Source organism: Bombus fervidus, chromosome 12, assembly GCF_041682495.2.
Source record: "Bombus fervidus isolate BK054 chromosome 12, iyBomFerv1, whole genome shotgun sequence".
NCBI lineage: Eukaryota > Metazoa > Arthropoda > Insecta > Hymenoptera > Apidae > Bombus > Bombus fervidus.
The window spans coordinates 10,468,671-10,485,972 of NC_091528.1; the positions used below are offsets into that span (position 1 = coordinate 10,468,671).

General features: G+C 33.8%; 3 protein-coding genes across 4 annotated transcripts; 1 reads left to right on the top strand and 2 right to left on the bottom strand.

Moving 5' to 3' along the window:
* Nucleotides 1-1,676: 1,676 nt before the first annotated feature.
* On the bottom strand, nt 1,677-8,373 carry Gdh (glutamate dehydrogenase, mitochondrial). The gene is made up of 8 exons (XM_072014433.1): nt 7,658-8,373; nt 4,998-5,198; nt 4,027-4,260; nt 3,421-3,578; nt 3,149-3,304; nt 2,843-3,053; nt 2,596-2,750; nt 1,677-2,514 (listed from the first exon to the last, which is right to left on the bottom strand). The coding sequence occupies exons 1-8, from the start codon at nt 8,085-8,087 to the stop codon at nt 2,398-2,400; spliced, it is 1,662 nt and encodes a 553-aa protein (XP_071870534.1). The 5' UTR covers nt 8,088-8,373; the 3' UTR covers nt 1,677-2,397.
* A 415-nt stretch (nt 8,374-8,788) lies between these two features.
* Nucleotides 8,789-14,607, top strand: LOC139993043 (DIS3-like exonuclease 2). 2 transcript variants are annotated; one of them, XM_072014431.1, is made up of 7 exons: nt 8,792-9,809; nt 9,891-10,152; nt 10,294-10,811; nt 10,930-11,224; nt 11,300-11,493; nt 11,588-11,870; nt 11,969-14,607. In XM_072014431.1, the coding sequence occupies exons 1-7, from the start codon at nt 9,088-9,090 to the stop codon at nt 12,056-12,058; spliced, it is 2,364 nt and encodes a 787-aa protein (XP_071870532.1). In that variant the 5' UTR covers nt 8,792-9,087; the 3' UTR covers nt 12,059-14,607. The 2 variants fall into 2 exon arrangements, with proteins under 2 accessions (XP_071870533.1, XP_071870532.1); XM_072014432.1 differs by lacking the exon at nt 11,969-14,607 and having other exon boundaries at nt 8,789-9,809; nt 11,584-11,743.
* Nucleotides 12,273-17,195, bottom strand: March6 (membrane-associated ring finger (C3HC4) 6). The gene is made up of 6 exons (XM_072014428.1): nt 17,037-17,195; nt 16,259-16,690; nt 15,407-16,171; nt 14,663-15,319; nt 14,112-14,565; nt 12,273-13,995 (listed from the first exon to the last, which is right to left on the bottom strand). The coding sequence occupies exons 2-6, from the start codon at nt 16,643-16,645 to the stop codon at nt 13,274-13,276; spliced, it is 2,985 nt and encodes a 994-aa protein (XP_071870529.1). The 5' UTR covers nt 16,646-16,690; nt 17,037-17,195; the 3' UTR covers nt 12,273-13,273.
* Between the last annotated feature and the right edge of the window lie 107 nt (nt 17,196-17,302).

A 17,302-nucleotide genomic window follows, 5' to 3' on the forward strand; every position in this document is an offset into this window, starting at 1 on the left:
CGCCCTTACTAGTAGTATAGGAAAATATGTAATCCGCCAGTAGGCCTACTGTAAAGCGCAACTCGCGTTACGAAGGTTTTATTCTTTTCTTTCCGTTACGATCGAGACGATTCACACTTTGCCGTGAAAGTTAGTAGTAAGTTCAGGATAGAACTTGAAAAAGTAGAGAAAAACACGAAGTCAAGAGTACTACTGTGTTCGTGTACACTCGTACGTCCTACCATGTACATATATAGATAGTTCGGCGTAATCAGTTTTTCCTCCTACGATTTATCGGCACGATCAACTATAGAACGTGGAATATGAAATAGCTAACGGACTATTGATAGTATGGGATACGATCCGAACCATCACATCGATGGCATAAGAGAATTTTAGAGGTTGCGTAATACCGACGAAAATATTCCACCGTCGTCATAGACGCAACTCATTTTGGCATTGTTACATTTAGCACGCGTTACACGATTCTTTCTAACATATATTTAATTGAAATATGATTTATAAAAAGGGTGCAGTAGTGCGTAATGGCAAATGAGACAGACACGTATGCTTACCAGCTCAATAACGTAAAACGTTAGAATAAAGGGGTTCTCAACAAGTTGGATGTAACTGTATTAATACGTTAACTGCGTTACTATTGTTAAAATAACTGATATAATTAATACGTTACTATTGATACTAACTATAGAAAACAAGAGATGGAGTAAAGGTAGAAACAGATTACTATCGCGCTACCTGAAATCACGTGCCATTATGTGATCTCACGTGATACTCGACCATTGTGATCCGACGTATTTTCATTGTTTTAAATCCGTTGGAAACAAATTACAATCGCGTCCTGCTTCGAGAGCCTCATAGGCGTACATAAGTCTATAAAGAGTTCCTGCGCGACGGTTTTCTTGCTTACGGAAACTAGTATTAGTATCGTTATATTCCTCTATTGATGTTCTAATGAATCTTACCCTCCTCGTGGCTATCCATCACATTGCATGTAATAAAATCATGCAGCAATTAAAATTTAGCTTTAGTCATTCATCCTGAAGTATATATGGTATTTACTAGAATGTTTCAGTAATGTCCACTTTGGCATCGACAATCCGGGCCTAACCTAGATGCTTATCTGAATTGGCGAATTCTAAGAATACATTCATCAGTTAAATGCCGAGGAAAGGAGAAAGAATTAATGCGATGGTTATACTGATACTCGGCACGGGAGCACGTGGGCTGCGATGAGACAATTATGTAACTTAACAGGACACGTTTGAAGCTTATGCCGAGACTTCATTTCTAATAATCGGTGGGGGCAGCGACGGAAGCTAAAGTCCAAACAATACAAAAGTCCGGACGCTAAAGCAAACACTGCTATAAATGGCTATATTCTTGTAAATATTCTGTCTTTGCGTTTATTTCGTGTTTCCGCAAGTTGATCTAAACGTTTTACTATGAATCAGAGATACTGTAAGATTTTCTATATTTTTCTTTTAATCTGAAGTACGACTGCTCGAGGTTTCGTACTTCGTTATCAACAGGATATATTACTAAATATCAATCCTTACCTAATCAAGATGTCACGTGCTATCATATGCAAAGTAGTAGTGTGCAATTTCACGCGACGCGATAGTAATGTGTTCCTATCTTAACGCAGAGTGAAAGAGGATTGAACAATGAGAAAAGTATTAATTAAGAGCATATGTTTATTGACATTACTCTTGAAATGTATAACAATATTACCGTATGATACATCGCGCATATTACGTTGATTGTAGACGCGAGTCGTCGGTAAACTGTTTCTCGCAAATACATCACTGCAATATGTTGTGTACTTAAGGAAATTAAAATTTAGAAACGATTATTTCGTTTTTCTTTGACAACTAACGTGCAAATCTTACATATTATCATACACTGATCAAAAGTGATGTATCAAAATGCACACTGATGTCCCATTTCGGTTGCTGATTTCGTTGAGTCGACTTACAAAGGAAAACATGTTGCAAGTACTTTGTTCAGAATTGGCTACTTGTACTGGCAGACCGTATTCGCACATTGAATGCGTTACTATTCGATTCGTACGCTTTCTCATATATAAACGTATATACGGCATAACAGTTACAGTGACACGAATGACGCGATCGACGCAGGCATTATGTATACTTATCCGTGCAACGGAGCATTCGTTAGGCAAATTATTATTACATGTTCGGGGAGAATCTAACGTGCGACGATATTCACGAAATGTTTCCACTGCAACTAGCAGCTTTGGTCTTCGTCACTGAGAGACACTGGACAGTGTTGGTTGGGAGCAATTGTTGAAAAAAGTCTTGAAAATACTGGCTCGAAACTTTTTATAGTTCCATTTATGCGATTTCCTTTGTATTGGTAAATACTTTAGAATATACTTTAAAACGCAAGACCTGCTTCGGAGTAAGTGGTAAATATCTTCTCGATTGAATTAACGTAAGCTGCTGTCCTCAAGTCCAAGCCAAGATTGAACTTCATGGCTGTTTTCATAATAGCCTGTCGTACAATAAGGATAAAGTTAAACAATGATTAGACATTTTCCATTTGTTTACCGAAAGAGAAAGAATAGTTAATTACCCTCGCTGATCTTTCCATGGTGTAGTCCAAACCAGAATGAACAATATCTTTTTCAGAAGCACCAGAGATACGTTTTTGAAACGCTTCGGAGGGTGTAACAGGAATTCGACCGCCCACACGGCCGAATCTACGTTCTAACGATTCTTGTACAGATTCTACAATTTTTTATGAAAATTAGAAATTTATAATAATATGTGCGATCCAACTAGATTAAATCTTTATCATCTATACATGTGATCATATATACCTAACAAGTGATAATTTGATTCCCTTTCATACTTAAAGGTAAGACGACCATAAGACACGTGATTTAAATTCTTTAGCCACTCGAAAAAGGAAACGGTGACACCACCGGCATTGATATACAAATCTGGTATAACTAAGATATTTCGGTCGATTAAAATTTTATCGGCAGCTGGAGTAGTTGGTCCGTTGGCAGCTTCGGCTATAATTTTTGCCTAAAATAGAAGCAGCAATTGTTTGAAGAACGTTTGAAAACGATATGTATTTATATACTTAACGTTAGAAAACAAACGTTAAGAAAATTCTTTACCTGAATAAGACCGGCATTGGCTTTGGTAATAACCTTCTCGACAGCTGCAGGTATAAATATATCACAAGGCTCGTACATAAGATTTTCACCTTCGTACGGTTTAGCATTAGGGAAGCCCACGATAGTACCATTCTCTATACGGTAATCTTCTAGTTGCTGTGGTATAAATTATGTTAAGTAATCTTATTAATGTAGAATAATCTTGTTAATATTATTACGTCATACACGAGAAAATTCACTTATTTTATATTAAATTTCAAGTAGTTGCTCACCTTAGGATCAATACCTTCGGAATTATAGATAGAACCATCGTGCTCGATTACTCCTATGCAAGTGGCGCCTGCACGATGCAAATAACGCATTGAATGTAAACCGACGTTACCAAAACCTTGAATGATGAATGTTTTTCCTCCCCAACCAGGTGTGGTACCTAATGGTAGAAAGTTAGTCGATGAGAAAAGAAGACAGTGAATTAAGAGACTTATTGCTAACGACGAGTATGCTGTATCCAGGTAATAGCATAAATAATGCTACTGATAAGATTATTATATTTTTATCTATTATGCTATGTTTTAGTAAAATAATTGTAAAGTTTGGAAAAGATAATGGATAATATATTACAGCAACCATCATTAAAGTAAAGATAACTCCAGGAATGGGTCAGACTTATTTTAAAGTCCAAAACGAGATATGTACATATATATATCATTTTATACTAACCGACGGGAAACGAGGTATCTCGCTCATAATTATCTGCTTCAACTGTTTTAACTAACTGTTAGTATATCTTAACTCAAAAAATACTCAATGTCAACGTGTTAACTGTAGATGGTAGACATCCAATATAGAAGGAAATAATATTGGAAATGTCCTCGTACCGATCATGCTCATGTAATTAGCTTCGTTGATAAAATTTTCTATTCCATGGAACAAACCACGCCCTGTCGCAGAAATACGTCCATGTATTCCACCCTGATTAATTGGTTTCCCTGTGACACAGGCATGAGCGTTGATATCCACATGCCCTATAGTCTTGGCATATGTGTCTGCAATCCAGGACATTTCACGTTCTCCGGTTCCCATGTCGGGAGCAGGAACATCGACACCGGGTCCTTTAAATTCAAACGAGAATATATTTATGTGATTTTAACTAATATAGAGTATTCGCATGGCCTTCTTATTCAATTCAACTAATATTATCAACGAAATTTTACAAGAGCTACGAATTACAAGTTGCCAGATCCAATAAATTCTGTTATATAATATGAAAAATTTGGTAATAAAATAAATGGAATTCTAAAAATTACAAATGTTAATGTTAAATGAAATTTAAATTGTTTATTTAAAAATTTATCAATAGTATATTGAAATTAAATACATAGTTTTTCTAATCTATTCTCTGTATTATTGAACGAATTAATTATTCTTTTTCTTATCTATAATCAAAACTGCTCCACAATGTTTATATTTTTGGCAACTTGCAAATTACAATATTTAGAAAATTAAAGAATATTCTATCGCAAAAAGTACGCAAATATCCATATACGTATTTTTGAGCGATAGCTAATCTATAGCTGATCGTAGCAATCAGCAGTTATTAGAGAATAATTTTACGTGTATTGGTTTTAAATCCATTTATATAACGTGATCGTTTTATGCTGACATGCTGAAGAAAATTTATCACAACGAGTCCAATAAACAGTTAGGTCGAAACAAATTTAATAATGTCGCGTACAAGTATGCAACAGTATCACGTATCTTTTGCTTCTTTAATTCATTCGTCCGTTCTCTAATCATCTTCGATGTAAATTTCAACAAAGGCATTTTTCCATATTTTGACGTATCTCACCAATAAATCCCTTCTTCGCGAGCTCCAGCGTGAACCTTCTTGTGATTTTTTCGAGCTCATGTTCCGAATACAATTTAGGATTAATCTTAATACCGGCTTTAGCTCCACCGAAAGGAACATCTACACAGGCACATTTGAAAGTCATTAATGCCGACAAAGCCTTTACTTCGTCCCTCGAGACATCCATCGAGAAACGAATACCTGCAACAGACAATTATTTCTTTTCTATAATTTTATACTTTTAAAATCAAATAGAACAGTCAATTAATTCATAATTTGCAAAATATCTATGCAACGTTCCATTTGTTCGAAATTTCATTACGAAACTTGTTAATGTTATGTAAGGATACTTATTAATACTTGTAACTTGTGACCAGTAAAATTTCGCTAATGTTCAATTGCGCAATATGGTCCTGCTGACATTCAGTATATATAAATTGAAAATTTTCCACTGTCTTTATCTTCTATTTATTTTATTTTAAGTCGTTCGTTTTATTTATACGCTTATATCGTATAATAACGTAAAATACTAAATAAAATAAAATTAGTGTTTTTGAATAAATATAACGAATACGGTATTCTAACAGCTATGATTGACGATAGCGACAGTGTTTACATGTAGTCACCCATAAGTCTTTGCGTACATAATGGCGATTTTAAAATGCCATAAAGTACGTTCTATATCAAGACTGCTACAGGCTGTTTTAATGTTATTTATGTTACACTAAATCTAATGTATGGTTAGTACATATACATTACGTAACACGTGAATATAGTTACCTACACAATGATTATCAGTTGTTACGCGCATATTTGTAAGCGACCTCGCTAATGAATTTTTCAAACAACAGCTATAAGCACAATATTATCGCTTAAAACCTAAGCAAAGACTGATATGAAATCGAAGAAAAATTAATAAGTACGCATGCTGTTTTAGCAGGTTCGTGCGAATAAAAAAAAAGCTGCATCAATTTGTTCCCATGAGAGCATTGACCTTTCGAGCATCATCATGACACTGGCATGCTAGTGCCAAATTCTTAAATCAAATAGTGAATCAAGGTAGTTAGCTAATGTTTGGCAGGGACGAAGAAAAACACCAGACAGCTTGGCATTGTTACGTTGTATCGGCATCTTCTAATAGCAATGAGTTACGTTCGAAGACAAACATTCGCTGTTTCTTATAATAATAACGTGAATAAGAAACGGAATGTAAGCAATTAGAATTGCCACTCTAATTATATCGCGCAGGTAACAAAACTGATAAAGGCGACTTAATTTTTCAAAAGACTGCCAGTGACTAATATAGGGGAAAAATGATCTTCGTCAACGGAGAATCGTCGACTTCACTTTGCTTGGCTCTCAAAAAAGATCTACCTCACGAGATGCTGTTACGTTTCGCTCACGAGCTCAAGTACAAATTTATATCAAGGAGATGTTTCGATATGCGTGATTCGAATATCTTTCTCAACAAATCGAATAAACAACTGTTCAAGAAATCTAATTAATCCTGTAGGGCGAGTCGGTAACGATGATAAGTACAATCGTCAAGAAAACTATTCTGCTACGAAGTTATTCTATTCCAGAATAACTTCCTACTGATTTTACTCGTTTTAACCATTCGACATTTTCTTTTCTTCTTTTGTTTTTGTCTTATTTTTCACGTAGAATCATCCCTTCACCGTCTGTACCACGATTATTGAATCACCCTGTATATGTGATATGTAAGTGCATATACTAACAAGAAATTTTAATTGCCATATCCTAGGCATCGCATTACTAAAATGTAAATCGACGCATCAGCGTGTTTAATCATTGATGTAATACAATCCTCGTGAGCAAGAAGTGCAAAAACTATGAGAACGAAAAGCGTTGGCACATTATCGTTCCTCGTCATCTATTTGTGCGTCACAAAGCTACAATTTCTCCAATGAGGGCTATGTACGTAAATATATTTTCCACTCCATTTCTAAAATAAATTGTTCATTACATAAAAACAGAATGACACGAGTTTCTCTTCTAATAAACTAACGCTATGTATTATATAGCAAACGTGGTTTCAATAATCTGTCTACGAAAATCGAGGTTAAAACCATGTCATTTAACTCCTGAAGCCGTAAAATTGTCGTTTCCAATGTCTCGTCTCGTATACTGTACGTTGAATACATAAAAGTAACTAGAAACTAGCACAAAACTCGACTAAAATTATGACACGAACAAAAGATATACAAACGTTAACAAAACAAGATAATTTTGAATTTAAATATATGTTGGATTTAGATTCGAAAAATTTGACAGAATGAAATTTTAGCGAATTTGATTTTAGCGAGTTTAAGACTGCTCGTGCCTGTTACGTATCGTTATTGATGACGTAATTAATGCTAACATCAAATTTAAGCGGCCATGAGAGAAAAATTACATATTCTATGAGACATCAGGCTTTCTTTCTTTCTCCTTCTCTCCTTCGTTTACGTCTCCCCCATACGTATGGGAGTGTAAACGATGTGACAATTCTGTATTTGTTCAAATGTTTTTAATAATAAAAGAAATAACTGTAAGCAACAATTGGTGTAATCAAGATCGCAGTTGATAAATATCAATGAAAAATAAATGTTATCGCAAGCATGGTAAACGAAATGAAAATAAAGCGTCTCTCGATTTACCTCCTTTACAGGGAGTTCTATGAGTTGAATGTTGCGCGCGATAGCCAGTAATCATTTCGTAGTCGCCCGAGTCGCGTCTCAAAGGGAAGGAGGTTTCAAGGATGTGGTCACATTGTTCCATTAGCATCAAGATACCCTTCACTTTCTTTTTTCTCTCTTCCACGCTCATCCTGGAACGTTTACCGATATCTTCGACCAATTTGTCTTCGACGATCTGACAAGCTCGATGAAAAAAGTATTCGACCATATCGAAAAACTTTGGATTCAGATCGTCGGGGATATCCTTTAGTCGATCGGGTATCTGATGATCGGCATATCCGCGTGCTTGAAACGCCGGTACGATACGTATGAGTGTGTTATGAATAACATCATTACTCGGTACTTGTTTCAAGGCAATCGACGATCTTGTCAGTTTCCTTATGTGAAACATTTTCAATGTATCTCGTCACCGTTGTAATCAAATCGATTTTTACAACGCTTTTCACACAATGTATGCCCTAACTTTTGTTGTTCCTTTCTTTTTCTCTCTATCCCTACCCGTTTCTTCTACCTCACTTCCGATCTTAACAGAACTCGGTCTCTCACCCGACTACCTCAGTAATCGCGTTTCTTTCCTACCGATCGAAACAATTTTACCTTTCCACCACGTTCGCAACACTCTACCTATCTCACCACTCACCACCCTACGTGCCAACGCCAACTGGTCCAATCGCTTCGAACACTTACCAACTCCGAGATTCTCTGTATGATTTCACTCGATGCGAACAAAATTCTGCCAACATTTACAAATAAATCTCCCTATGCGGTTTTGTGTTATTATTGCATATTTTTGAATAACCAATTGAACGTTAAATTTTTTTAAATTTAAGATAGTCGTTAATAGTTGTCCGTTGTATGACTGGTAATCCGGATTTTATAAAACATACTTTATTTTAAAGTTTCAAGAATATAGCGACAAAACACGGGGGAATAATGATAGAATAAATTTGTTATTAATTAAAATAAATAAAAGCGGAAAGAACCGAAGAATTAAATCACAAACAGTATAAATGCGAAATATGTGTCGTTTTAAGATGCTATTTAATTTATTTAACAAATAATTTAACAAATAATTAACATCGAGTGAACGATGATACTGTTTCAATTCCAAGCCGGGATTTATATTTTTATTAAGTTGTTATAAGAGATATTAAATATCTAAAAAAATAATGCAGCTTTCTTATCGCTGGAATCTTATTATTAGAAACATATGACTTGTTAACATTTTAAAAATATAATCAAAATTTGATAGTTCTTTTCATACGTAAGTGCTTTATCAACATATGTATTCATAGTCCATCGAAATATAATATTTTTAATACTTATGACGTTAAAAATTAATAATTATGCACGATAAATTGACAGTAATTAATTTTCGCATATATATATAAATGAATAATACCTTCAAAATAGGAATCATGTCAGAAAAATCAGTTTCCCCAGATTTAGTTATACAAAATCAGCCTAAAAAAGTTAAAAAATTTCATCACAAGGTTAGTAAAAACAAAAATAAAAAAATATCTAAGAGGGAAACTTTCAACGAACAACCAGTGCTTGATGATAAGAAGGAAAAGGAAGGGGAAAATAAAGAAGAAATCAAAGCTCAGAAAGCTAAAGTCCCAAAACAAAAAGATACATTCCCACAACATATTCCTGAAAAAGAAATTGACAAACTTTTAAGAAATGAAAATTCCAGTGAAACACAATATGTAGAAGGGCAGTTACGTATCAATCCCTGGTGTCGTGAATATGCTTATTTATCTTTCTCTGATGATCAATATGATCTATTAATCATTGGCTTAAGGGATAGAAATCGAGCTTTTGATGGTGATTTTGTTGTAGCACGTATAAATCAGCCAGAAAAATGGAAAGTGAATCAAGGATACGAGCAAAAAACAGGTGTTGTTGTTTATATACGAGAGAAAATACATCCAAGAAAAACAGTTGGATACTTCAAAGAAAATGGTGAATTTTTTTATCCCAGAGATCGTCGTGTACCATTAGTTAAGATAAGTAAGAAATCCTTGCAACAGTTTGGTGTGTGTCAAAATTATAAAGACATATTATATTTGGTTGTTATAACTGACTGGATAAAGCCAAAATTTGCATTTGGGTATGATAAAAATTTATAAATCTAAACAAGTAGAAGCTTCAATGATTGTTGAAATAATATACTCACTTACATGGTATACAGGCACATTGAAAAAATAATTGGAAGTATTGGCGATATAAAAGCAGAATCAAATGCAATATTACTTGAATATGATTTAGATGTTACACCTTATAGTCTAGATGTAACGAAGGAGCTTCCAAGTAGTGACTATTCTTTAACAGAAAATGATATTAAAGACAGAGAGGACTGGAAAGATGAATGCATATTTACTATCGATCCTGATACTGCTGTTGACTTAGATGACTCAGTCTCTTGCAAACCTTTGGAAAATGGAAATTATGAAGTAATTACACTGTTCTGTAGAGTTATCTCCAGAGAATATACTTCATTTGTTTGTCTATTTGTTTATATGTATATGTGTGTGTGCGTCCGTGCGTGTGTGTGTGTGTATATATATATATATATATATATATTCTTTTTCTAGATTGGTGTGCATATATCAGATGTTACTCATTATGTGGAATTCTTATCTCCATTGGATACTCAGGTTTCAAAACGAGCTACAACTATATATATGGCAGATAACGTATATCACATGTTACCAAAAGAATTATGTCAAGTATGTTCTTTGTCACCTGGTCAGGATAAATTGGCTTTTTCTGTTATTTGGGAAATGACGCAAGATGCAAAAGTTGTTAAACATCGTTTTGCCAAAACTGTAATAAGATCATGCTGTCAAATGTCTTACCAGCATGTTCAGAAAATGATTGAAAATCCAGAATATAATTGGCCAGATAACTCTATATATATAGATGGAAATTACAAGCTTAATGATTTGTCAATAAAAGTAAACATTTTACACAATTTAGCTATTCAAATGCGTAAGAGAAGATTTCAAAATGGTGCGCTACAAATAGATCAACCAAAATTATACGTCAGGATTGATAGAATTACGGGTTTACCAATATCGTACAATATAGAAGAACAGCAGGATAGTAACAGGTATTTTTAGTATTTTTATAGTTATATTATCCTTAAATTATGATATAAATGTGCATATACGTATATACATATACATATATGTACTTTCATATGTGTATACATATACATTATATTTTAGACTTATAGAAGAGTTTATGTTGTTAGCTAATATGACAGTTGCTACACATTTATACAATGTAATTCCGGAGACTGCTTTATTACGCAACCATAGAGAGCCTTCAGAACATATTCTCAGTAAGACGCAAGATATGCTGCAAAAATTTGGCATTCATTTAGACATTAAATCGTCTACATCTTTGCATGCTAGTATGAAACGTTATGAAGAAGGATTAGAAGCTGAAGAAGGTGAAAGAAGAACAATAATGAAATATAGGATGATGGTTATCAACAATCTTTGTTCCAGAGCAATGACTGTATGATTTTTTCTTTAGTTTTGAAGAACTTCTTAATACATGTATAAAAATTGAAATCACTTTCTACATTCTTAGCGAGCAACCTACATATGTTCGTCTACGATTAAAGCAGAGGAGGAATTGAGACATTATGCTTTAAACATATCGCTTTATACGCATTTTACGTCCCCAATTAGAAGATATTCCGATTGTGTTGTACATCGTTTACTTTATTCAACTTTAAGAAATGTAGACATGCCTAAAGAATGGACTGAAAAACTTTGCAAATCGTAAGTTACTTAGGAAAGGATTGGAATAATTAATTAGTATAACATGTACAAATGAAATATTTTTAATATTTTTATATGGTTTCTACCAAGACAGAATAGCGACAAATTGTAATATAAAGAAATATAATGCGAAACTAGCACAAGAGCGAAGTAACGAATTGTATTTTACGTATTTGATAGATTTAAAGGGTCCTATTGTTACATTGGGTATCGTGTTGAGTGTACATGAAAATTTTATAATTATTATATTGTGTCAAGTTGGTATAAAATTAAGGGTTTCCTTCACACACTTAGAAAATTTGGCACTCGTTGAATATTCTTCGGAATGTTCCATTCCAACGATAAACATCTCTTGGAAACAATCTGCTGTTACTCAGGTAATATAAAAAAGTACATTAATGTTGTGTATATTATCTAAATATAACAACAGCTTATACGACAGTATGAATAATATAATTTACCTGACGTTTTTCAGGTAATAAATGTTTTTACTTTATTGCATTTGAGAGTCGAAAAGCATCCTGAATCTTTTCGATTAATTGGTACCCTTTTACCACCGACTTAGAAAATAGAAATATAATGATATTTTTCTATAAATTAAATTTGAAAACGATCATTATAGAAATATTTATATATATTATATATTATTATATATGTACATTATTTTATTATACATTTATATATTATACATTTTTAATATAATTGTGAAATGTTAATTTCATGATAAAAATTTCTTTATCTAATAGATGTATTTTTAAGGAATTGACAGAAAAAATAAATTGGACATTTCGCAAGAACATTATTTATTTCAATTATATATTAATGTACATTGTGGTAACATTTTTACATACTTGTAATCGTACAGTTACATTAATCGCTGAGCGATTATTACATATATAAATAAATAGCCCTTATTTATATTTAGCTTCATATCTGTACATAGTCATGTATACCATGTGCAAAGTATATATTTTATTTGCATACGAAAAGAAACATAATTGTGGAAGAAATTCAGATCTGTTAGTATTCAGTTTTCTGCTATTTTTTATCTAATTATATTTACACAATTAAATGATAACTTCTGCATGATTAACTAAAAAAAAGAAAATGACAAGTTTCTCAGGAAATATTATTTTCTTTATTTTAAGAAAGTATAAATGTTTCTTAATTTCATTCAAATTAATTGTTTTAAACATTAGTTTTTTACAATAGAGCATAATCGTGTTATTTTGTCACTAACGAGTTCTCAATTAAAATGTAACTTTACTTTCATAACAGTATGTACTTTGAAATTTATTTTCTTAGAATTTATTGAAGAGTTATAGAGCTTTGTACATTGAATATTGTAAAGTCAAAAATTACAGTTTATGGTATATTTCAAAAGTTGTTGATTTGATCAATAATAAAAGGATAACGGGAATCTTGGGCTCTACAAAATGACATATAGTCGTTAACCGAGCAAAATATTCATTGCTGTTTTTGAACATTATATTTTTGTAATTCAGATCAAAAGTATCGACAATGTGTAATGTAAAGTATCCGTATTAAAACAAGAAAGCGACACATTGAATAACAGTCTTTTTAATCTATTTCGTATCGCTTACGCTAATAAATTATAATACTAAGAATTAAAGTATAATTAATATAAGTTAGTATCTGGATTTTTTAGATCAAGTGTGATAGAGAATGTACATTAAAGAATCTTCTATTAAATTCTTGTTGTTGTCGAGGAAAACTTATACTAGATATATTAGGTTAATGCATGTGATTGTTACTGTTCTTACGATTGAGACTTATTTTGATGTTCATAATTTACAAGTCTCTGACCAACAAGATATTTATCATTTTTTATATGTTCATAAAGCTTTTTGAACTGTCGAATTTGAAAGTAAATAACAATACATATTAAGTGTACTAATAACAGGAAAGGATACAAATGTCTAGCAATTAGAATTTGTGTTTGTAGATTCGTGATTAAAAGTGGGACTATTCCGTAAGCTACAGCGTAGGGAACAGCTAAAGCAAGACCGAAACAACATATTACCGGTGCTGCTAATTCTGTAACGATGAATTTCAAATCTATTTCCCTAATACCATCGTTGTATGCTCGTTCAATTGCAAGACGAATTCTCCAATCCGGTCCCATCATAATTATAGCGGTCGCTATTTTTGTGTACAATACACCTAGGGCCCAATCTTGCCAGATAAACAAAATAGGATTTTGTTCTAGCGGTACACGCAATGGTACAACAACGACTAGTTCAAGAAGAAGACCAAACAAAAGCGGTATTAGGCCAATAAGTAGGAAAAATGCTACTGATGCTTTAACACCTATGATCGCCCAATGTTTTATTCTATCTAAAAGAGCTCTTCGACCACGAGGCAACCAAGAAAATGCTAAGGCTAATCCTCTTGCTGCTGCCCAACATACGTACATTCCACAAGCTATGGTGTATAATTCATGTACTCGTCCAGATAAAGCAACTGCAGCTTCGTTGGTATCTGAAATATTAAAAACAACGCTATAATCAGAAGGATAACTTGGGAGGAAGTAGATCGACCAAGTATGTCGACAGGAAAGATGAATAAGCATTTCATACTTTAAAAAGCGAACTTACCAGACCCACTTAAGGCAGGTGGTAATACTGGTGGAGATGGAGCCGGAGCTCCGACCATCCACAATGCCATAACTCTGCGTCCAAGCCAAACAGGGAGAATCATTGCAATTAAACTAGCGATAACAAGAGAAACGCAAACACAAAACAGAAGGCCAATTAGACGAGCAGGAAACCAGCGTGGTCTGATATACGGTTGGAAACCTGTTGGTCCTCCTCTTTGTAACAGCGCTTGATGCGCCGCTCCTAAATCAGGATGTTGCGGTTCCTCAATTACGGCCGGCCCTGGATCTTCAGTTTGTTCTCTTAAAAGATACGATTGGAGATCTAACATCCAGGCTACCACTCGACACCACCCTCTTATTAGGGCTTTTAACCATGTACGTGTATGAGATTGCTCCAACAACGCAGGAAGAATAACTTGTAGTAATAGCAGTTCTAGAGACAATTCGCTGATCTAATTTAAAAATAAAGAAACAAATAAAGTAATACATCACAATAGTTAGTAAGAGGAATTTTTAATTTTCTCTTTTAATTAATAATTAACTTCTTACCTGAGCTTCACTCTGAATAGTCACGGTATATGGCAAAAATCCTGGCCATGCCCATCTTAAGAGTTTCACAGGTAACCATAGCATTAATAAAATAGCAGTTCCAAATATCACTGCAGATGCTACGAGCCTTCTAACATGTCTTAAAATTGGAAGATGTATCATTTCTTGTATAGGAGAAAAGTCGGGATCATTTAAATTTCTTAAGAACCAAAGTACTCCTGGTCGTAACACTTCTCGTAATAACAGAATGAACGAAGCAAAGTAGTATATATAAATCATTCCCACCAACCAATGTAAGAACATCGAAGTACCAGGGGCTAGTTTAAATGAAGATTCTCTGTCTCGAAGTGTGGCGTCGAACATTGCTAATGAACAAATGTCTAACCACCAACCACAAACCAGAGGAAGTACTCCTATCTCAACGACCGAAAGTAAAGAAACCTTTACTATAACGTAACATAAGCCCAATAATCGTTGAGAGCGTTGAAAACCTAAAGGTGCTGCTAACGTATGAAGGACCACCAGCCCCACTCCAGTAACACAATAACCACATAATGTAGTTACTAATCCTTCAAAGTGTGAAGCAGCTGCATATTCTTGTAGATCTAGCAATGCTATTGCAAAACTACCGACATAGTATGGATAAAAAGCGAAAACCTGAAAATAAGAACATTGCATTTCGTACGACAAAAATTGATTACTTTGTCTTATATTTACGCTTTAGAGCATATAAACAAAGCATACCATAATAAATAGCGTATTTAATGAAACGACCCAAAATACGTGTCCAAGAAAAACAAGGGATCCATCTAAGCCTAAAAGGCGCTCCCAAGTTAACTCCTCCGCGGGCCTATCCCACTCTAATGGATTCCAGTTTGCTTCCTCATCTTCTCCTTGAGCCTGACCCTGGGCTTGATCCCTCCACCCCTCCCCAACTCTCGCGTTTGCTTGTTCACCATCTATACCCAATTCGTCTCTAGGTGCTGCAGGTTGCTCTGCTGCATCCCTTGGTGGAATCAGTGGTTCTACATTTCGAGGTACTACTACATGTGGTTCGACAGGTTGTTCTATTTGTTGATCAGCGTTTGGCTCAATGTCCCTACCAATTCCTTCAACTTCATTGATTCTTTGATTATTTGGTAAATTATTTTCTTCTACCCTATGTCCTTCCACGTTTTCCACATTATCATTGTTTGAATTTTCTGGTAAAATTGGTGGTTCATCAGCAAAGGGTGGTACATTATTATTATCTTGAATTTCTTGTTGAAGAGCTCTTTGCTCTTGAAACTGTTGCATGGGAATCTCTAAGTTAGGTGGTGGATTGTCAACTGGGGGCAATTGTACATTATCTCGATCAAGCCAATCAGGACCACCAGCATGTAAAATTTGTTCTCTTAGCCATACTAAACCAATAAATGCAAACAGAGTACAAGTTACCACAAAGCATCCATGAAATACATCTGATGATATATTTTCAGCAGATAACATATCCATTGGTAATGACATTATCTGTGAATAAAAGACACGGGTTCTTCATTCTTTGACATAAAGTATTAAAAATTTAGATATATTTTAAAGTTATAAGAAAGTATTTACTCGAACCAGGTCTAGAGGACCACTGAATAATGCCCTGTAAGTTCGGCAAGCTGTCAGTGGAACAACTCCTAACCATGCTATTGCAACCAAGGTATAATGTAACCAATATTTTACAGCTGTTACAATGTTGGAAAATAATCCCCCAATAACATCTCTTAATGGTAAACGACGTGGCATATCTGGACTATAAATCGGTGTAAAAGAAAAGCGATATCCGCAAAGTTCACAATATTCTTTACGCGAATATCGCATCCATTGTACTAAACATTCCTGATGTATCCATTTAATACTGCCTGTGCAGATACAGGGATGAAAGAGTGGTCTATCAGCAAGACCTTCAGATCTGCAAACTCTGCAGATGTCTGCTCCTGACATGTCCTCCGTCATGTTTGGTTTTGTTTAAAATAACTGACTAAAACAACGATCAATTTTCTGAAAGGAAAATGTTTAAAAAATTGTATAGTAAAAATGCAGAATATATATCTATTTCCTAAATAACGAAATAATAATGGTTACAAGGTCGTGTGCATAAATGTATTTAAATTATTAAAATACAACCAAGAGAAGTTAAAAGTCGTGGAATTATTAAATGTGAAACAATAAGAAAGAACATTAAATGGTAAAATGACAGAGCAAAAATAAAAGACTACATCGAAAGTGCGGAATGTGTCACTGGGAATATTTAATATTAAACATATAAAAAAATTTTACTTTAAAATATTTAATCTAATTTCATAAACTGGATAATATTACTTACATAATAACATCGTTTACTTACTCATGCTCTGATAAAGATGCACAAAATCCAAAATTAGTGTGCAAAATATTGAAAATGTCTACTGCTACTTCCAGTTCTTTTCTTCTTGCATCGACATACTTGCAACGTTTGCAATAAAAATGTTACTGTTCTTCCTAAACGATGTGTATTCTATCATTTTTAATCTGCTACAAATTACACATTCCAATACGTAAAGATTTCATTAAATTACGACATTCAATTTGACTGATACCTATTGAGTTGTACGCAATTTTCTTTCAATAGGA